This window comes from Zosterops lateralis (genome assembly GCF_965231275.1).
Source record: "Zosterops lateralis genome assembly, chromosome: 4".
NCBI classification, from domain to species: Eukaryota; Metazoa; Chordata; class Aves; order Passeriformes; family Zosteropidae; genus Zosterops; species Zosterops lateralis.
In genome coordinates, this window is record NC_139765.1 from 61,509,633 (window position 1) to 61,532,188 (window position 22,556).

The 22,556-nt window shown below is 39.4% G+C and overlaps 1 protein-coding gene across 1 annotated transcript in view; it reads left to right on the forward strand.

Moving 5' to 3' along the window:
• Positions 1-22,556, forward strand: part of RELN (reelin) — a gene marked incomplete at its 5' end in the record, with an annotated part of 276,672 nt that overhangs the window by 148,010 nt on the left and 106,106 nt on the right. The window contains 4 exons of the mRNA XM_083859081.1: positions 2,793-3,033; positions 15,812-15,957; positions 19,911-20,062; positions 22,250-22,362. Of these exons, the coding sequence (XP_083715207.1) occupies positions 2,793-3,033; positions 15,812-15,957; positions 19,911-20,062; positions 22,250-22,362 (652 nt within the window). The remainder of the gene's footprint in view (positions 1-2,792; positions 3,034-15,811; positions 15,958-19,910; positions 20,063-22,249; positions 22,363-22,556) is intronic.

Sequence of the window (22,556 nt, forward strand, 5' to 3'; positions counted from 1 at the left end):
TGAGGAAGAGAATCACTTCACACTTAAAATACAACTCCAATAACCACCAGGTTAAGGTGCCTGAAAAAAACAAAACTTTGATGACTTTTTGAGTTTTAGCACCATTTTTAATGTCAGCAAGGGCCATATTTTATAATGTTTCAAGTTTCTTCTTTGGTAGAGTAAAAATGTTCAGTATAAACATTTTATATTTTGATATGAACACTTGGCTCTTAACATTCTTGTAAGAACAAGATAATGATGAATAGTGCCTTGCTTTTAAACCAACTGGCATACACGAAAACACAAAGGATTATGAATGGAAAATTTAAATATTTTCATCACAATATCTACACCTTTCAAGAGAGATCCAGTGTCAGAGATGGATTGTTCTGAGAGCGTATTTTATTAAGTAATAATAGGAAAGGCATTTTGTGCAACAGCATAAAAAATTATGTAACTGGGGAAGAAATGTTAGTTACATGTCACATACTCATAGCATCTCTGTGTCTTCCTGCATTACCTCAGTGTCAGTGCTATACAAGTGACTCGCTTGAGCCTATTTTCAGTCCATTGAGGCAATTTCCAGAGCAAAAGGATCCTTGATTTCTGATGAATAAGCAAAACTCTAGCTGCAAGGTTGTGTATTTCAGTATCTCATCCTCCAACTCCATGTAGGAGTGGGACTACAATTTCATTGAAAAAAACCCGTAAATTACATTCAATTTTAGTCAAACAATTGCTAATTCTTATCTCAGAAAAATATGAGGTGAGAGTAATTCACTGGAGGCGCTGAAATTGTCTCAGAGTAACCACACAATACATTCTATTTTTCTCACAATGATGTAAAATTACACACCTAGTCCATAACATCAGCTCAGTTGCTCTCATAGCTCTGCAAGCCAGGAAACTTAAGAGTTCTGAGGATGCAAACACAAGCCCTTGAGACCAAATTTTTTTGAAGTTAATGTGCATGCAGTTTGACCTCTCTTTCCCCAACTTTGATGCTGGAGCCAGCAGTAGAAAATAGGTCAGTAGAGCAGTGTCGTGCGAAGTGGAGAGGATGAATTATGGAAGGATGCTCATTTCTCCCCTGTTCCATATGAATTGCAGTGTTTATTCCAATGCGCTTCAGCAGATTTCACATGCAGCTCCAGGGAATGGTGGGAGAGCTGGGGAGGGATGGGACAGGAGGGCAGCTGTGAAGAGGAGGTGTTGTGTTCTGTAGGTGGGATGTCAGCTCTGCACTCCTGGGAGGGAGGGCAGGGGTCTCTGGGGAAGGCAGGGGCTGTGTGTGGGCCCCGGCAGAGGCAGGACCCCCCCTTGGAGCAGCGCTGCCGGAGGGTGACAGACGCCGTGTTTAGCAAGTGCAGGGCCATTTGTGGGGACACACTCTGGGTGTGAATATGGGACAAATGCAGCTGCTTTTCAGCATTTTGTTTTGCTTTCAAAAGAGAAGCTCCTCTATTTTCTGCTACAAAAGCCAGCTAGTGGTGCCCTTTTTCCCTAAAAGCCCTGGATTGTCTCTGACAAACTATTCACCCTTCAAAGTTTCACTACCAAGGCAGATAGAATGTTGACTAGCTAACATCTTGCAAAGCTCAGTTTTGTAACTCCTTGCAGCCTGAGTTTTGAATATTGCTAATTCCCTTGCTGGCTGGTTGTTGAGGTTTAGCCACACACAGATGCTCTCTCACTCCCCTGCCAGCAGGGCTGGGGAGAGAATTGGAGTGGTAAAAGCCAGAGAGCTCATGGGTTGAGATAAAGACACTTTAATAGGGAAAGCAAAAGCAGTGCAGACAAGCAAAGCAAGGAATTAATTCACTGCTTCCCCTGGGCAGGCAGGAGCTCAGCCATTTCCAGGAGAGCAGGGCCCCATCACATGTGATGGTGACTTGGGGAGACATCACTCAAAAGATCCCCCCTTCCTCTTTCTTCCCCCACTTTAGAGACTGACCATGGTGTCACTTGGTCTGAAATATCCCTTTGGTCAGTTGGGGTCACCTCCTCCCAGCCTTCTTGTGCCTCCCCAATTTCTTTGGGGAGAACCTCAATCCTTTCACAGCTCTGAGGACAGCTCTCTGAAGAGCTCAAGGCCCTAATCATTGCCTAATAGTAATGCTCCAGGTCTGACTCTCCACCCCCTCATTCTCCATTTTCAGCAGCAAGAGAGAGGACAAATGGATTGTTTCTTTTGTATTGTTCTTGAAGCAGAACATGGTAAGAAAGACAATCTGACCGTCCCCATCCACAGAATTATCCTGACAACAGGGGTGTGGATTGGAAGGACATGTTTGTCAGAGCTTTCCTAGCTTTTCTCTCCAACCATTCTGCTCCATCCAAATCTTAAGAGACTGAGACATCAGAAATCAGCAAGTTCTTTTGATGAAGAAAAAATCAAATTTTGTGAGACCTGTTAGTGTAATGAGCTTCCTTAACATTTTCTTTGGCCTATACCTGTAAAATCCCTGACAATACCCAGTCACCATCTGTGACCAGCAATGAGCATGGATGTAGTCCTGCTGTATCCTCATGCTCTCCAAACATCTGCAGTGATCTGTTGTTTATCTCCTGAGCTTGCACTCTCTTAGAAGCCAGGCTACCTGTTTGGGCTGGAGTGCACTGCCTGGCACAGTGGGACTCTGCCTCGGGGCAGGTATTTTCTGATCTCCATAGAAGCTTTATCAGCATACAAGGGATGTCAGCACAACCGTGTCACACCTAGTAAATATGTTAATTGAGGGAAATATGTTAATTGAATTGTTCCTCACTATGGCTTAAAATGGATCTAATTCCCTATCATTGTTTTTCAGTGCCCCTTCCAACATCAGCACAATCATCCACATCTTGTACCTTCCTGAAGATGCTAAAGGAGAGAACATCCATTTTCAGTGGAAACAGGATTATGTTCAGGATGGTGATGTGTATGAAGCCTGTTGGGCATTGGACAATGTCCTGATCATAAATGCTGCTCACAGAAAAGTTGTGTTAGAAGATAATCTGGATCCTGTGGATACTGGCAACTGGCTTTTCTTTCCTGGGGCCACAGTTAAGGTTAGTCTGATTTTCCATGGCTTAATGTTATTATTACCCTTTTAAGTAGAAGAAGAGAGTAACATCTAACCAAACTGTGATCATAAGGGTGATCAGGCAACTACATCTGCTTCTAGCTTCGGTTCTTTTTAGCTTTGTTTTCACCTTTTCTCTACCCCATTGGCTCTCTAAAACAATGCAACTTTTCTGCTGTGACCAAAACCAAATGGCAGTTTAGACTGCCATGTCAAAGATCAAGTAACAGAAAATGGAAAACAGCTTTCTTTTACCAAAACAGCCCAATATTTTTGAAACAAATTCAAATTAAATTCAAATTATTTCTGTTAGATATTTTAAATACCTGCTTTTTAACTTGGTCTTGTTCAGCTACAGCTACTCACTTCACAAATCATCACAAAAAAAAAAAGTTTCCCATTTTTCTGTCTGTGAATATCTCATCTCCTTTGCAGCATGCATTTGAGTAGTGGCTGCTCCTTAAGATTCTCTTTTTCAGTATGATCCTGTTTTGATACGTGAGATACAGCAAGATCAAGATCCATTCCACCTTGAGAAAAACTCTAAGGAGGCCAACAAGATCTCTGTGTGCAGAGTACCTTCACATGCAGAGTTGTTCAATATTTGGAAAACAGCTGGATTCTTGCTGTCTATGTTTCAAAGCAGCCAGAAGTTCAACAGCTGATGACTTTCTGGTTTCATCCTATTTTCATTCACAAAAGCAGTTTTGATGTCAGGGTTCATTTATGATGCCGTTAATGGTTTTGGCAATTGCACAGGAAACAGATGTCGAATGCTGAGGGCAGTAAGAGTTTGGTTCTGGCCTCATCCTTTTCCCACAGAACCTAATACAAATGGCTTCAAATTATTAGGTTAGGAAATAAATATTCCCACTGATCTACTAATCATTGTGCCATCTTATTAACTCTTTGGTTTTTTTACTTCAGTAAGTAAAGTACTTTTATATATTGGCAAAGTTTTTACACAACATTTTAGAATCAAATAATGTCCTGGGTATTTAATGAATATTTTGTGATTGGTTAACACTTGTTGTTTTGTCAGTCTTATCTCTATATTTTGAAATCCAGCCCACACATACGAAGGTGTGAAATAAAAGCAAGGATTAATGTACCATAGGCATTGTTACTTTTCTCAGTTGTCCGAGCGTAAACACTGTTTTGCTCTTTCTGAAACATCTTTACCATCTAAACTTCAGCAAGACCTTTTTTGTGTTGCTGTTTATGATTTTTTTTTGTTTGGTTGTAGAAGTTATTTTGGGGTTTGTTTAGTTAAACTCAGCTACTTTGTGCCAATACACAACTAGGCGTTTATGAAAGATGAAGGACCTAAACCTGGAGATCACTGAGCACTGAGAATTTCTGGACAGAAATCCCATCAAGTTTAGGCCTTATGCGTGAGGTTTCACCAACTTGCCATTCCTCCAAGTGCATCTTCCATGTTAGGCACAAGTGAAATATGCAAATGCCTGTTTCCAGCTGACCTCTGACTGTGTGTAGCCACTTACACCAGGCTGAGGCCACATGTAAGACTGTGGTGTAGGCACACTGGATTAAGGCTACGTGTGAGGCAGGCCTTTAATTCTTCATGGGACCCTGGAGTGTGTCTGTATTGTCACCAGAACACTCCTTCACTCAGTTCATTTTTAGCTCTTGCTGCAGTCTTCCTCAGATTTTCAGGAACAATCTTGCCAAATATAATTTGAACAGATTTTGCAATGTGAATTTCATGTAATGTCAAAAGTAAGACTATAAATTGGGTCAAGATTTACATCAGATCAGCATAAAACCTGTTGTAGCATTCTAACACCAAGAACAATTTTTTGACAATTGTTTTTTGCTTTTCATGTTTGGAATATTATATTAAAATTTACAAAATCCTTTATTATTTTCTTTAAAACACGTAGTTCTAATCTCAGTTCATCACAAATGTAACATTTTGTATAAATAGAAATGTAAGAATCCTTGTAGATTGTGCTAATGACATTAAATATGGCATAGAGGAAGGCTATAGGAGATTTCTCTATCATACCCAAAGCCATTGTCATACAAGAATAATATTTGAGAAACCCTAACAGTGTTACAGGAGTAGCTTCCATCACAGATAATTCTAGTTCCCTTTTTTCTACAAATCTTTTTCCTTCCCAGACAACAAGAACTTGCTAAATAGTCCTGATCTTTGTCTGTATAGCAATTTTTTTTTTCTTTATGTTTTTACTAAGGGATCAGCAAATTGTGGTCTCATAGCTGTCTGTAGCTTCCTCACAAGGGGAGAAAAGGGGCAGGCACCGGTCTCCTCTCTCGTGACCAGTGATAAGGTCTGAGGGAATGACATGAGGCTGTGTCAGGGGAGGTTTAGACTGGCTATGAGGAATTGGTTCTTCACCCAGAGGGTGGTTGTGCGCTGGAATAGGCTCCCCAGGGCAGTGGTCACAGCACCAGCCTGACAGAGTTCAAAAGAATAATTTGGACAATGCTCTCAGGCACATGGTGTGACTCTTGGGTTGTCCTGGGCAGGCCAAGAGTTGGACTTTGATAGTCCCAGTGAGTACCTTCCAATTCAGGATATTCTTTGATTTGATGAAGTTTCATTGCTGTATCATGCTAACTTTTTAACTCTCACCTATGTGTTCCAAGTTCCCATTCTCACTATCACAATGCCGAACATCATTCCAATCTCTTTTCTCTGATACCCAAGAGTGCTTGTGCCATACAGGTTTCAATTAATATCCTCTCATCCTTTCTCAAATAATATTTTAGAAAAAATAGGCTTAAAAATATTTCTTGAGGATCTAACATGTAAGATTAGGCTATTAGACCACTCTCTGTCCTTGACAGCAAATGACAGCAATTTGCATCCACCTAGGCAGATGCTCTCCTCTCAGAGGAGTGGGGTCATTCTTGCTGCCTACTGAGTCCCTGGCTTGTCTTTGAGGGCACATCACTTGAAGACAGCACCACTGGAGTGGAGAGTTTTACTGAGAAATTTGCAGCAATGTGTTCACTCCAGTTTGGTAGGTTTGGATTCCGTGTTCTCAATAAACATTGTGGGAACTTTCCTGTGCCCAGCTTGGGAAGCAGTTTCTCCTCCTCTCCCAGTCTGCTCGAGCTTGGCCTAGGGATTTCCTTACATTTCTTGTTGCCTCAGTAGCAGTTGCTACTCGTTTGAAAGCACATGGCTGGTTGCAGACGCAGCTGGACCTGGCCACTGAAATAGGATGCAAGCTGAGAGATAAGCCATTGAGCTTGTGTGTTTTGGTTCCAAAGAAGACAGCAAAAGGCAAGGGAGATGCTGTTAGCAAGGCCAAGCAACCCTTAGGAGATTAATTGGATCCACTGGAATGTGTTTATCTGCGTCGGACTGTGTGGAAGGGTGTTGAACAGGATAAATTCCTGACTGGGTTTCCATATTTCCAGTGACAGCTCTGACCATGAGCATGGCCTCACAACTGAGTGTGGTTAGGATGTTGCTCTGGTGGTTGAGGCTGCTGAAATGCATGGAAAAAGGCTGTGCTTCTGTCAATAGTGCTCCTTGGATCTCTAATCCTATGGATCAGAAAAGTGATTTCAGTTTTCATTTGGCATTTCTTATATATTGTATATTTGACCAGAAATTTCTGAGCTTCGAGGTACAACATTTGTAAGTTCTTTTGTTTTCTCTGATTGTCCTAGTCCAAAATGGGTTGCACAAGTTCTAAAATTAATTTTGAGAAGGGAGAGAACCTCAGTAGTCTTAGAGTTTATGTTTTTGCAGTGCTTTGATTAGACAAAAATAACATTGAGACCAAGCCACCTATCTCTGGGATTTTTCCACATTGAGAAATAGCAGTATGGATCATTACAGGACCAGAGTGACAATGTATTTGGTCGTGGTGTGTTAACCCAGTGACACTTACCATCTTTGAGAAGAGTAAAGTTTAAGAATTGCTGTCTCACAGTAGTTGCAGCCACTCTTCATTTGGGGGCTGGAGGTTGTCATTCAGCTGGACAGTTTGGTTTGTTTGGTCTGCAGGGTTTGGGGACTACACCTGAGGCTGTTGGTGCTGAGCTCTGTGTGTGAAGCCTGACATGGGATGGGGCAATGGGGGCAGGTATTTGCCAGCCTCACTGAGCAGGTTGGGTTTAGAGCCAGGGAATGGTAACTGATCCACTACTGTGGGCATGACCAATAAACCCTGAAAATATTCCAATCCCAGTGTCCTGATTCGGTGAGCTCTTTAAATAACAGGTGATCACGTTCAGCTTGTTTTCATTTCCCAGATATGTATGCCAGTGTGGCAGAAGAGAAAGTTGCATAAGAAAAGAATGGGAGAACTAAACATTCACACTCAGAAAAATATGCTGAAAATATGTGTAAAACACTATGACCTTTTACCACACCCTGAGCAGAGCAGGGCTGTGCACATCCTAGAGCTAAAAGTCCTTCCTGAACCTGCGTTGTTGTGTGTCGCTGAGCAGAGAAGACATGCACACAGGCCTGGGAATTTGGCAAAAAAGAAAGGCTGATTAAGCTGTTCGATCCTCCCTCCTTCCAGAGTAGATTTCCAAATGTCTGAATACTCTGTTAATTAATGGAACAGCTCCGGATTGTCTTCTTCTAAAACAAACACCCTGATCCATATATATCTTTTGGGTTTATTAGTGCTAAAATGAACAAGATTTTTTTTTTTCTGTTTCTTTTTCTTTTAAATTCTTGCTTTAAAAGGTGTTCAAGTATCCATTTTCTGAGTCGGTTCAATTATATTTGTTTGAAGGAGGAGATACGTATTCTATGTATACCAGTGTGGAAATGGCAGACTGAAATTGCTATCACCTTATATTGGTCAAAATTACAATGCAGATTCTTCTGACAAAATTCCTTTTTTTTATTTGAGTAAGATTTAACAAGGCAGTATTTGGTCTGTGGGCCAAACCCAGCCTTCTAACCAGCAGCTTTGCCTCGCAGGAGCTCTTATCCACCACATCTTCCTGGGAAGAGACAGGCAGACTTCCTGCTGCACCTCATCTGAGAGACATTCCTGCTTCTCTGTGGGTGGAAGGGGGAGTGTGAGAGGGGAGGAGAGTTGAAGAAAGAAGTGCAGGGTGCACAAAATCTGTTGACTGGCTCCCTTTAGATTGTGCCATTCTGAGCTGTGCCCATGAGGAGGCATTTGTATATCCAGAGGGCTGGATCTAGCCCATGGATGGAATTGCTCTTGCTTTTTTTTTTCTTTGCTTTTTTTTTTGCTAATAATCACACTTGTAATTAAAATAATAATACTTAGATACAATGCCTAGGAGTTCATTAGAACTGACAGGTGGTTGGGTGTAGTGCTGTGAGTCATTTGGGCAGCTGAGAATTGATGTTGGGCAGCAATGCTGAGCCTACACCTTTGTCCACGCCAGTTCCCTGTGGCTTGGAAGTGTTGGGAGGGACAGCAGGGAGCCAGCATTAGCTCTGAGCTGGCGTCAAAGCACAGGGGGTCTTTCCTGCCTCCTAGAAGGAAAGAATTTGATCTTCACAGGTCACTGTGAGATGCACATCAGTAAAAACCAGATGAATTCACCCATTAGATGCCAGAGTAGAAGCAACTTTGCTTGATTCTTTTTCACTCTGATTTTACAGTGCTGTAAATGTACACACCATTGCTTTCAGAAGAGCAGATGATGCTCAGGGCAGAGTGCTCCAAACACCAGCAGTTCCCAGTAGCATGGAGGAGTAGTTCAGATTGTGCCAGTTAAATGACTCATTAAGGAAACCGGAGTGATTAGTGTTGTACAAATATCATGAAATGTCCTAGAAAATTAAGAACCATACAAATCACACAAATCACTCATAAACAAGCAAAGCAATAGCCTTTGAATAACAGTCTATAATCGGAAATGATGAGTGAAAACACACTTTATAGAATGGTTCTTGCTACATCACAGGACAAGTTTCATCCCATTGTTTTGGAAATGGAAAGTGCACTATAACCCTCTGTGCTCCTGACCTCCTTGTGTAGCCAAAGTTTTTGTTCTGTAGCCTACATTGAATGGTGTAAAAATGTACCACATGGGAAAGACTAAAGCTCTGTTTTTCTCATGGGAAGGTATTCTAATCACATTGTGTTCTTTCCTTTGGTTAAAAAAGGGATTTCAGGCCAGGAGCACTAACCGCCAAATCCACAGAATATAGAATTTGAAGTTGTACCTAAATTCTGTCACCACACTTTTGCTGACTGAGACATTGCATACAAAGTATGATTTTATCAGGATTTAACCTATCCTTGTACCTGCTATCATGGCAAAATTTAAAATTTTTTAAAACCTGTATGACTCATTTCCAGAAAGACACAATAACTAATTTATAGCTCCGTTGACAATGCCTCTTCAATTAATTTTCTTCATCTTTCTTCTTGTTCCTCTGCTTCTCATATCTCATCTGTTTGCGTTGCCTAGATTTTAATTAAAAAACCTCTCCTCTCTAAGGAGCATTCTGAAGTGGCAAAAATAATCACTTAAAATATTACAGTCATTAAAAAATTGGCTGCGGTCAAAGCCACGCAGTTTCAATTTGCCGACAAATGATATTTTCGTTTCTTTTTAAAGTGCATTTTGTATTTGAATAGCATACGCCAGCCAGCCTGGCTATCAGAGATGCTTCTCCAGCTGGGTGGGCTGCGTGACAACTCCTTAATGGGGGAAATTGATGGCCCTCTGCTTGTGTAGAGGTGAAGGCATACTGGGCAGATTTCTTTCCATCTGCCGTCAGCCCTTTGCAAGCTGGCACTGCCCAAATGCCCAACACATTCATTCCAATGCAAGAAATGTCGCCAAAAAATAAATTGTGAGGCTACAGCTGTCTGAAAGAATCATCAGGGCCATTAGGCCCAGGGGAGATAATATGAAGAGGAGCATCAGTGTTTGTCAGTGATAAAAAGCTAATTAAATGATGGTAAAAATGACTGTGAATGCTTTAAAGGCATAGAGGTGAACAACATTTTCATGGGAGTGCAGGAATGAACCTCAGGAAGATGATATGCAAGACCTCAGCCAAAAATCTGTTACACTGAGGAATTTCACACTAGTGTTTCCTGTTGATGCTTTGCCGAATGGCACAGTTGTATCATTTAGTTGCCCTCTGTTCCACTCTCCAACTAAAGAAATCCCATACTGTAAAGCCAAGAGGTATTTATTGATTCACAAGTTTGACTTGAACAACCGGGACAGAAGCTGGCTTGGATGAACTTCAGTGCTTCTGTTTACATTCCTAATATTTGTCTTTTGAGTTTCTAAAAATCTTCAGGTCTGTGTCCTTAGCTGTGACTGTGACAGAGGCTGATCTGGTTGAAGCTTGTGCTGCTTCCCATTGCAGGGTGAACTGGAGATCTCCAGATCCTCCTGGCCAAGAGGTCACGCTGAGGGTAGCTGATGTCTCCTTACATGGTGCTTGCAAGCAAGTCTTTAAAAATATGGAGATTGTTCAGACATGTTACATTGTGTAGGAGCCCAGATCTCACCTGGGGCCCTTAAGCCATTTGGATGCTACAGAAAGTTGGTCATTATTTAGTTATGAAACCTTAAAGAGGTCCAGTTGTAAAGTGCCTGCTTCACCAAATCTGACTTTCTGCTTTTGTTGATGGTTTTGACCAGCCATAATTTAAACAATTCTGCATCTCATATGATCAAGAGGCTTTCCTAAAAGAATCTAAAATCTAAGAAGTGTAGTGTAGGATAAAGAGTGTGACAGGCTCTTGGCAAAAGTTTGATTTTACAACCATACATTCGTCTCTCTCCCAATAACTAATATTTTCATAATATGTTGTAGAAATCTCATATGAATTAGTAAGACTTGCTGGGTCTTACAGACAATTTGGGCTAAGAACTGTACTACTGATAAACTGGGCAACAGCAATTTTAGAGTGAAAATGTATTTTTTGTAGTTGTGGTGACAGTGTAGCATCAAAGAGCCCTGATCAAGGAATGTACATTGCTGCCTCTCCAGACAGAAACCAAAAAGATAGCCTGTGTCCCAGGACACTGCCATCCAGTTATAAAACAGGGAATCAGCTGGGAATGGGGACGTGAGAGTAAAAGGAAATACTGCAGGAGGGGAGAATGCTCATCCTGGTCATCAGTGCACTCTTCAGTGTAATCATTGATAAGGCTTGCTGAAGACACTACTAAGGAATTGTCTGAAGGCAATCATGGGAATTTGACAAGAGCAGTGAGCAGAATGGGCAAGGGCACGCAAGTTTGGTTGTCTCACCAGCACACATGGTGACAACATTGTTGGTCAAGGAAAAGTGGCCCACAAGATGGGGCATATGGGAAATGGTGGAGGCAGGTGAGGATGAGCCATGCAGGGCCTTGAAAATGGGGAAAAAGCAGTGATGCCATAACTATCCAGTAGACAAACTTCAGAAACACAGCAAATTCAGAGTGAAGATTAGATTGAAAGTAAATCCAAGAATGTTGAGATTCAGAAATACATCCAGCCAATTTTAATTTTGCCCTATTCTTGCAGAGCAATAGCTTAACAATTACAGCTAGTGAATAAGGTAGTGCCAGATTAAATTAAACTATTTGTTGTTCTTTTGGGTTTTTTTGTCTTGGGATCACCACAGTTCCCGAACTGGCTTCTTTCCATTTGGCAACAGGCAGGGGTTGTTTATTTAGGAATACAACAATTTGCTTATGGCAGGCTGATTCCAGTTGCAAACAATGGGAAACAGCTACTCTTGTGAAGTGGCTTCATTCAAGTGCCTGTGTCTTATGTTCTATTATGCATGTGATCTGGGAGTAAACTTTGTTAAATGATGTTTATCAGATTTGTCAAAGAATTTATTCTCTAAATTAGCTTTTCCTTACAGATTAGTTAACATTTCAGTGTTGTAATTTGCACAAGAACACACTAAATCTTCCACATACATTTAATCCCATTTAAACAAAATTGAACGGTGCTTTAGTTCTGGACCTACAGCTGATGCTTCCATAGTAACAAGGACAAATATCTTAAAAGTTGCTTTCATTTGGCCCTTTTAGTTACAAATATAGCTTAGCAAGTTAATTTCCTCTTATTTTATAAATTATTTAAATGTAAATTAAAATTAAACAGAGAAAAAATTTCATCTGGAATTCATCAAAGAGTGCCCTACAATGACATAATCAACAGGATCTCCAGTTTAGGGAGGACTTAATCCAGATAATTTTTAACACTCATTATGTGTCCATTCCACATTTTTTACCTCTTGAGACTAACAAAATAAACACTTGTGAAATTCAGTCCTTAGTACTGGAAGTATGTAGACTTGCACTACAAGTGTAAAAGCTTTAATTTGGGAAAGAGATAACACAATATGTAAATTGTACTTTAGGGTTTTTTTTCCCTAAAGACTTGAATTCAAATCTTGGGTTGAACTCAAGAGAAAATGAGTCTGATGGTGTCAATTCTGTCTTTAATCTCTTCAAGCCCTACTGCAAACCCACAAAATAATACAACACATTCAGCAGCCTCCTGGATGCTGAACAAGACTGACAAGGTAGCTGGGGGCAATAATGGTGAGGGACCATCTCCTGCAGAGCTTCTTTTGCTCCTGAAAAATTTGGCTGAGTGCTCTTTGAGGTTTTTCTTCCCTCAGCAGCCCGTTGGGTAAAAAAGGAGCAGTAAAAGCAGTGAAAGATAGGGACTGCTTGGAAAATTAAAAGAAAAACAACCTGAGGGTGTTGGTTTTACAGGCGAGGTAAATGTGGCAGGGGGGAGAGAATAAGATCACGAGTAGGGGAGCCCTGGCTCTTGCTTGGGCTGCTCAGCTCATGGAGCTCATCCACATCTGCTTCTCCCAAGGGCGGGTGTCCCAGGTCCCGGATGGCGGCACTGGGGCAAAACTGGACAATAAAATGGTGGCACTCCCTCAGAACTTCTTTAAAAGCCATACATGTGTTTTGAGTATATTTCTCTTTCTCACTCTTTTTAAAGGCCATTAAGGTCATGAGTTTTTATTACATGTTTCTTAGGTATTTAGAATAACGGGTGAGTTAAACCTCAGTCTGAACTTCTCTTCTGCGTAGCTGTTTCACATGAGCCAAAGCTGACAGGAGCAGATTGTGATTTGAGCCATACGTTGTGTGGTTCATTAACACATAAAATATGCATAAAATACATATTCATAGATACTATGGAGCTGTGTATAAATGCATAAATATAGCTTTATAGAACTAATTAAATAAATTATGATTTTGAGCTTTTGTAAAGGGCTGATCATACACCACTGTATAAATAATTATTTATAACCCCTTGCCAAACTGCCCATTTATTTATCTTGACAACCTAAATGAAAACTCCATTCAATAAATATTCTGCTAGAAAGCAGAAGGATGTAAAAATATTAAAGGATAATGGGGTTGTATCTGGTTTGTGTTTATTTTAATAGATGGTTTTCATCAGGCAAGAGATTACTAATTATATACCCACTATCAAATGCATACTTACATATAACTTAGCATCTGAGAGATACATTGGACTTAAAGACAATTTTCCAATGCTTGTCTGTAATTCTAATATCTAGCTCAGTAGGACCTCTTTATCTATTTGTTTCCTAAGATGAAGGGTTACATATAAATTTGAATTAAGTTTTAGCCTGAATATTTATTTTAGTGTATTTGACTGCCTGCAGATAATGAGTTTTGTGGCAGATTGATTGACAGATAAAAGAACGTTATTTGTGTTCAGCAAATGAAGAAAATTCTGAAAATCAAGAAGTACAACAAACAAATTATTCTTAAAATTTTGATGTTAGCGATATTGATGAATGTGATGGTTGAAATCAGTAAACAAAAGCAATTTCTCAGTCCATTATAAATAACTGCATAGTACAAGTGCTGTTTTTCAAAGAGAAGATTTAAAACTGCCTCATTAATTTCTGTGACTTATAATATATTTGATGTGTAAATTATTCTGCCTTTTCAGTGGCATGTATGGTGTACTTTGTGTATGCTGCATTAACAGAACAAGGAGGAAGGAGACTTGTGACAAAATCTATTTAATTTCTGTGATAAATTATCAACACTTCAGGATCTTTCTATTGCTTTGACCTTTCTTTGGGAAAAAAAAAAAAAAAAACAAAAAAAAAAAACCACACTTTAACAGCAATTTGTTTATTTTAGCAGTTGAAACAGTCTTTACATTTTTATAATGTGTTATATTTTTTGTGATATTTAGTCTGTGCTAATAAACATAGAGCTTTTGCCATTCAAGTATAGACCAGGAAGTCTTTATACAAAAATCAGATTTCAAATACTTGTAATTTTTTTGAACAACGTGTAGGCATCTGTAGAAATATAATAATTACTTTCCTCTATATGAATTAATTGCAGAGATATTGACAACCATACTTGAAAACTATCAATAAAGTAATTTCAATTTTGTCACTTTATTGCATTGAAAAATAAAGTGTTATAGAATATGACAAAATGTGTTATTTTGTACTTTGCTTGTGAAAACCCACAGACAAAGATGTACTGAGCAGTTTTCATTTCTTGCCCCATCTTTCCCTTTGTTAAAAGTCTAATTATTCCCTTATGTGACACTACCATGACCTTTTTAAGTGCAGAAGATGTGATTGTCATATTTTCCCTTGGTGCATTATGAAGGGGTTCAAGAGACAAGAGGGCACTGCATAGATGATAACTGAAAAGGTCAATGCAATTTGGCTTTATTGTATCTCTTTTTTAAATACTGAAATGTTGTAAGAATGCAAAATTATCCTAATTAATAATTACTTAATTCAGCTTCCAATTTTAGGAAAAGCAAGATCACACGCACACACACACACATGAATAAAAGAAGTGTTTTAGAGAACTACTAATTTTATCAGTATTTTTTGTAATATGAACAATTCAAAAACTGTGAAGTGCTCATTTTGCATTAAGGTAGATCTTCTTGAGAAGCTTCTAGTACCTGTTTCTGCCTCACAGATTTGGCAGACTGTCATTTTATCAGATACACAAGAAGGTAAAAAGTAGGATGGGAGAAAGAAGAAAATCTGTACTGTAACTGCCTTGTGCACCTCACAGGCAGCTTCTTCCAATACTCCTGGAGAGTTGTGGTGGTCGTGGCATGTTGGGGGAGACACATGGCATCATGGCATCATTTGATGTTGCCATTGAGGTAGAATGTGCAGAAATGCAGTAGGAAAAGTAGGCATACTGGGTTTGGGAGCAGCCTCAGGACCCCTGGGATTGCTCTATCACAAGAGCTTGTTGCCTCTAGAGCTATTTTTTTATGCAATTTGGACTAAATATGGCAAACACAGCCCTTTTCACTCATACACTTGAGGCCCAAACTGTACTGTATGGCAATGCATAGCAATTTCACACACAAATACCTCTTCTGGCAAAAATTCAAACACAGAGATCTGACATGTTTCACAGCACAAAACTCTTACGCCTACAAAATCCCCATAGCAATATTGGATATACTACTGAAGTTATTTGCAGACACAGTTGTGTGTGGGCCAGACATAAGGGTGATACTTTAAAACAGAACTAAACACCATGACTTTTTCAATCCAAGCACCCTTTTACCATGGTCTGTAGTGGGTTTGTAGGGAAGCAGATACAAGATTAGGAGACAGTAATTGTTGGGGCGGGACAAGAATGATTCAAGATGACCATCTGGTTTTTATTTAGTTTCAGGCATCAGTGAGTCCTCAGATAAAGTGCAGCTCACGCTGAGAGCTGACAATGTGTGAACACTGTACAAACCAAACATAACCTCAGCTTCCATGTGCTCCTTCTGCCCACAGCACAGCTGCCAGTCTGATGGGAACTCCATCTACTTCCATGGGACAGAGGGCAGCGAGTTCAATTTCGCCACCACTCGGGACGTGGATCTCTCCATGGAGGATGCCCAGGAGCAGTGGGCAGAAGAGTTTGAGAACCAGCCCAAAGGGTGAGTGTCCCCAACCCCTGCAAGACCCTGCACAGGCAAGCAGCATCACTCCAGGGATGAGGAAACAGGATAAACAGATAATTGCATTTTATCTCTGCTGCATAGTCAGGGAAGATTGTGACTAGGGATAAATAGAAGTACTGTAAATAGCACATTATTTTAGGAATTTTAGGAAGATTTTAGGAAGAACAGATTTTAGGAAGGAACAAGTCCAGGAAGTCCAGGAGGAACAGTTTGTCTCTGGACCATGAAAAAAGTTTTGTTTGTGACTTATGTAGCCATTCTAAAGAAACGTATGATGGTGATCTGTTTTTTTGTAATTCACATCAGAGGGTGTTAACAAGCTCATATCCATATGAAATGAAATTCCTTGAGAAATTCACCTCCTCTGGATCACTGCTGTGGGCCTCACTTTACAGAGAGAGCTCCTGCTTCTGCAGGTGTCTGTAGGTGCTGGAGGAGGAAGAGGAGGAGAAGGTGGGGGCAGGAAAGCTGAAGCAGCAGTCCATTCTCATCTAGCAGCACCAAGAGCACAGACATACCTGCTGGGCAGGAGCTCACGGTCTGGCTGATAATTGACTATTCCTATTTTGAATATATACTTTCTGATTCAAAGAGTCCCTGTAAAGCCATATCCAACAGGGACTGCTGCGAGGACACAGAAAATAAACAAATCTGTCTAGGACAACAATATTACTACTCTTACCAAAACATGAGGGAGTTTTAAAAAATGCGGCCTGATAAAGAAGCTTCATTTTATATACCTCATTGTATAAATTCTGACAAAAAGAAAATAACCTCAATAGGATCTTGATTTTTTTCTATTAAAAAAAAAAATCATTAGTTGCTGTAACCCCAGGGCAATGAGAAACATACACTTCTAATTTATGGGTCTCCACTGACTGTTGATTTTAACCTACAAAGTACTTCACATCATTAGCAACTGATTCAAATGCTGCCTATGCTGTGCTGAAAGTAAAGAGCACCTTTTAAGAAATACATGCTAATATGTCCTGTGGATATGTGGTATATTTGGGGTTTACAGAAAAAATACTCACTGTGAACTCTGTCCCAGTTCAAATAATCAGCCAATGGCAGCAGGTGCTGCTTCAGACAAAGGGAAGAAAATGAGCTCATTGTGTTCTGTGTGACCATGTGGGACACCTTTGAGATGTGCTCTCCATCTTTTTTCCATCCTGAAGAAAACAGGATGGGAGTGCCATCTGTGGGCATCTGCCCTGTCTGTAGACCTTGTCTCTACACAACCTGGTGTTTAGTTAAGATAAGTTGAGCAACTTGCAACCCAGTGTTAGCAGATGTAATTTCTTCTGAATTAGGAAAACGACTCCCCATCCTGTGCTGCCTTGGTCCCACTGCAGGCAGCAAGGGAAGGTGCAGCCCTCCTTCAGTTCTGTCATTCTGTGTCCCAGCAACCAGGTCCTGATCTGCCCCCACTCTGCCAGCCCAGACCTCACAACCTTTTCCTATTTTTTCCTTTGAAATTTTTACTCTATATTAGAAACTTCCTTCTTTCTATTGTTCTATAAGAATGGAGATTTAAATTGCATGCTGCCATAATTAAACATGGAACTTGGGTGATGTTATGGACTACATCCTCATCATATAAAATTACCACCTCTACTGTTCCTCTTCTCAACATTTCTTTGGAATTCATGTTGGGAGCTGTATATAAATGCAAATACATATGAGTTTCCTTAATCACTTCTTAGAGAAATATTTTTGAATCCTATGTAAGCTATATTTGAAATACAGTTTTACAGTAATCAAAGAGTCACAGAACACTGTATATCTGAGCTTACAGAATGTTCTTTGTCATATCAGCTGGAGCTTGCCAGCTCTCAAGGGGAAGGCAAAAGCAACCCTCATCAGGGAGAGCAAAAGGAAGCTCAGGTATAGGGGTCATCATCACTTTTCTCTGCACCAAATGCTCTTGGAGATGAGGGCAGAGGAAATCATCACTGTTTTTAATAAGCAGTTGGTTGGTATTTTTTACATGTGCTACCTAAAGTGGGAAGCTAGGTAGATAGGGCTTGCTGTTGTAAGTACCACACATATTTTCACTGTCATTTTGCTTCTCTTTACTTGGGTGAATTAGACCCTGATCCTAAAAGTGGACAGATCCCACTTCAAGCTGAGTAGCAGACCCACTGTTGCTTTGGACCTCTGTGTTCTGTTGGTCTAGTTTAGGTCTATAAATCACCAATTATATAAAGAAAAATTCCAAGAGTCATGTGAAGAATAAATTAATTCAAAAGTAAATGTTAAATCATGCCATGACCCAGGATCCTTCTTCATTTTCTTTACTGGCAGTGTGTTGATGTACTTCTATTAAAGTGCCTTTAAAAAAAAAAAAAAGATGTAGAATTCTCTGGTATTCATTTCTGATGCTGCCTAAAAGGAGAGGATCCCTGGAAACATCTATGATCTGCATCATTCATGACCCTGAGCTGTTTTGTGGGTCACTACAGAGAGTGTTTTAATTGAGCTAAATAGAGCATACAAAAGATCAATGGAGCATTGTGAGATTTTTTTTGTGTAAGTTAAAGTAGGCACAACTGTTTAATTCTGCGCTTGCCTTCAGCCTGGGAGACCCATTTTCAAAATTCTGTTTTGATTATATTGCACATTAGCTTGAAAAAATCTGCACAATAGAATTAGGGTTAGATTAAACTGTGCTTCCATTAAAATATTTTTATTTATATCATAAAGCTTTTCAGTGATATTAAGCTCGCTAATTCCTGTGTAAATGACTGACAGGTTTAAAGCAGGATTTCCAAACAGGCATGTCACCAGTCTGTCACAGCTTAGGTCCACAGGGAAATTGGCAGCTTTTAAGAAGGTCCTAGAAATGCATTTTGAAGTCATTGTAGTGGTTAAACTAATAAATAGACTGTTTAGTTCTTGAAATGAGAGTTTTTGAAATTGTGATATAGCATATACCTGCTAGAGATTGTCTCTTGTGGAAGGAGACAGGAAAAGACTTTACCTCTCACAAAGGTTTCTGAACTTCCATGTCTTCTCATTCCTCCTGAATCATGCTGGATAGTTAAATGTTTGGATTATCAGGATTTAGTGATTCTAAATAACTTCATTGTTTTATCAGCCTTATAATTCTTAAATACTTAATTATGAATTAAGACTTTGACACAAACAATAATAATGTATCAGACCAAAATAATGCACAAGTTTTCAACATTTTCTAATATTTCAAAACATTTTGATCAAGTTTTGAAGTAAACATCACTTCCATTATAAAAATGTATTTTCAATGTAAAATATTTAATTGGAAAATTCTGCTACAGCTCTTTTAATTATCACTGAATAAAAATAAGATAAAATGTTGTACAGAAAAACTGAGAAAGATCGTATCATCACATATTAGAAACACAGCAGTCTTTTTTCATACTCTGTTCATGTGTTAGTTAAAAACTGTTACCCGAAATGCTCAAAAAGATGAAAAGGGAGCATTTTCAGCTATTACCTACATATTTAATATTTGTATAGCAGATATGGTGGACATGTGCCTTTTCAAGTTTCATTGATCTGTAAATCTTTTATTATGCAAAATGATTCAGGATGCATTTATATTTTAAATATTTGAATACCAGAAAAAAAATTAGGATGCTAGAACAATATTACATATTTGTAATATTAGCATTCATTAAAAGCTTCAAATTTTTATTAATTAATGCATTTCTGCCAAATTCTTTTAAATAAATATTTATATTAACTTTGCCTTTGTTGAATCAACTGAGTTTAAAAGCTAATACTGAATATGCAAATAATGGCATAGAGATCATATTTGAAACACTGCAGTTTTTGTCCTCTGTAAGAGTAGAAACAGCTAATTTTGTAACTGCAAATGAACCCCTATGGCATGTTTTGTATGAGTTTATCAGTTGTGTGCTGCTGCACCTTCTCTGCCTCTCCAGGTGGGACATCTTTGGAGCCGTCATTGGTACTGAATGTGGAACCCTGGAATCAGGCTCAGCTATGGTATTTCTCAGAGATGGAGAAAGAAAAATATGTACTCCATACATGGACACCACAGGTTATGGGAACTTGAGATTTTATTTCAGTATGGGTGAGTATAAATTACTAATGTAATACAAGATGTGGAGCATGTGAGATTTACATTCTGCAGTGCTCCACAGTTTAACAAGTCTCCTGTGAAGAAGCATCTTCTTGTCTTGTGTACACTAATTTCACTCAGTGTTCACTTGGAAGATACAGTCATACCTTTGTCATCTTTGGAGGTTTTACAGCTACCTCTCATATCCTCCTGCAGCCATATCCATGTAGACTCTGCTGCTAATCCATCCAAGAGCTGCCCAAGAGGATGAGATGGGAGCAGCATAGGGGTGGGGCAGCCTTTCCTGGTGAACCCTTGGATTAATTTCCCCTCAAAAGCTCCTACTCCATTCATAAAATCCTTCCTCTGCTAACATGTTGGCCCAGGGTGAGATTCACACAGGGTGTGCTACGTTCTTGGAGGAGGTGTGTTCTACATGTGCCATCCCTCATGAAAAGCACTGGTGTGGTGTTAGAATCATCTGTGGACCTTCCTTACAGGGGCAAATTAAACATCAATCATTCACCAGGGCTAAGAAAGCTGCCAAGAACCGACCTGTCCTGTTACTTCCCACTGTTATTGTCAGTGCAACTGCACTAGTGTGGTGTTGCAACAGACCAAAATCCCCATGAACACAGTGGTTAATGTTCACAGTATTTTTCCAGAACTTTTATTTTGCACATAAAGGAAGTTCCATGAGGTTATTCTCTCAACACCACGTTTAGAGAAAGTGAGGATTTTTGCTTGAAAGAGAATAATAGAATAATAAAATAGGAAGCAGAGAGTAAACCTGTGACCTCCATAAGCAACCTTCTGTATCAACAAGAAAAAACAGACTTTATTTAATGAGGGGAAGACCTCATGTTGTTGTCCTAAATTGTTGCACATCTCCTCTGTGTTACATGAATTATGAATAAAGCACAGGAAAAAGAGGTGCTTTTTCCCATTTCTTCCAAGCATTACAACACCTGCAGGAGAAACAGGAAAGAAATTTTGTCAACCTTCTGAACTTAGGGGAGATGTTGTCACCAGCTGCAGACAGAGAGGATAGCAGGATATTGTTTGAAAAATGTATTCTGTGCATATTTTTAAATTAAATAAATAATTGTTTAAACATTCAGGCAAGAAGAATTTTTGAAAGGACAAATTGATGTTCTTTATTACAGTATAAAACACATTAAAGATGCACACCTTATCCAGTTCTCTGGACTGCTTTTCCTAGTCTTTTACAAGATCTGGCTGGATGTAGCAAAAAATAAAAAGCCAAGAAAGTGTTCCAGTATGTGCAATCTTTCTACTCTGCAGTCTTTTCAAAGAAGCTTCCTCATTCTGTTTTTATTTCTATTTTGTGATTTTTTTTAATACCTGGTGTAACCATACTGTAAAGGGAAATAATTAATTAATAATTCCTGTTTCAAATACAGAAACTTTGTTTTAAAACTTCTTTTCCAGAACCCCAAAGTTTTGCAATGATGTTAATCTTGTAACTATAATGCAGAATAAAATGCTCATATTTGCCAATACATCCACTCTTTCACAGAAGCTTAGTGAATATTTTGCCTTCTACTGATAGGAAGATATTTCAAATGTTGCTGTGTTTCAGCTGGGCAAGCATACCACATGTGTTTTGTGTGGTACAATAGATTCAATCCAGCCAGCCATTCCTTTTAGGATATGGTGTAGACAGTAGAATGAGCAGCACAACAAATATGATACACAGCAGTCTTTCTCACTTCCTACTTAGAACAAGTTCTCAGCTGCCAAATTATCAGCTGAGAAGTACTTAAGGTACTGTTACGTGCCTACATGTGTGACTGCATGAAGTGTGAGTAGTAAATAGCAGTTTACTGATGAGAACTCAAAAGCAGAGCATTTCTATGTAAATAGAATTTAAAGCCCACAGATAGAAGTATTGCTTGAGGCACAGCATTTTCTATTTAAATTGTTTTGATAAGCTGATTAAAAGAGGTACTTGAGGTTTTTGTAATCGTCAACCCCCTTGATCTTTGCCATGATGTATCTGATCAAACAGTTCCTATACACTGTGTCCTTAGGGATGATGATCTTTTGTTTCAGATCCCAAGTTAAATAGCATCTGACTGTAATTATTTTCATAATTAAGGTTGCATATATGATTCCACTTTCCATTAACAAGGGCTTCAATTAATTTTTTTTCTCTCTCAAATGTGTGTTGTACAGGGGGAACTTGTGATTCTGGAGAATCCCATGAAAATGATGTCATACTGTATGCCAAGACTGAAGGCAGGAGGGAACACATACCTCTTGATACCCTGACCTATGCTGCTTACAAGGTAAATTGTCATAAACAAAGCAGGTGGATGGGATGGACAGATCATTCTCTTTTCAAGCCACCACAGGAATATTGTGTGTTGAATTCCACAGGGACACTCAAATGTGGCCTTCCCAAACACACACATCATGTGCAGAGCCAGGAGCAATCAGGCACTTCTGCAGTTACTGGTGGTCACTCCAGCCCCAGGCAGGA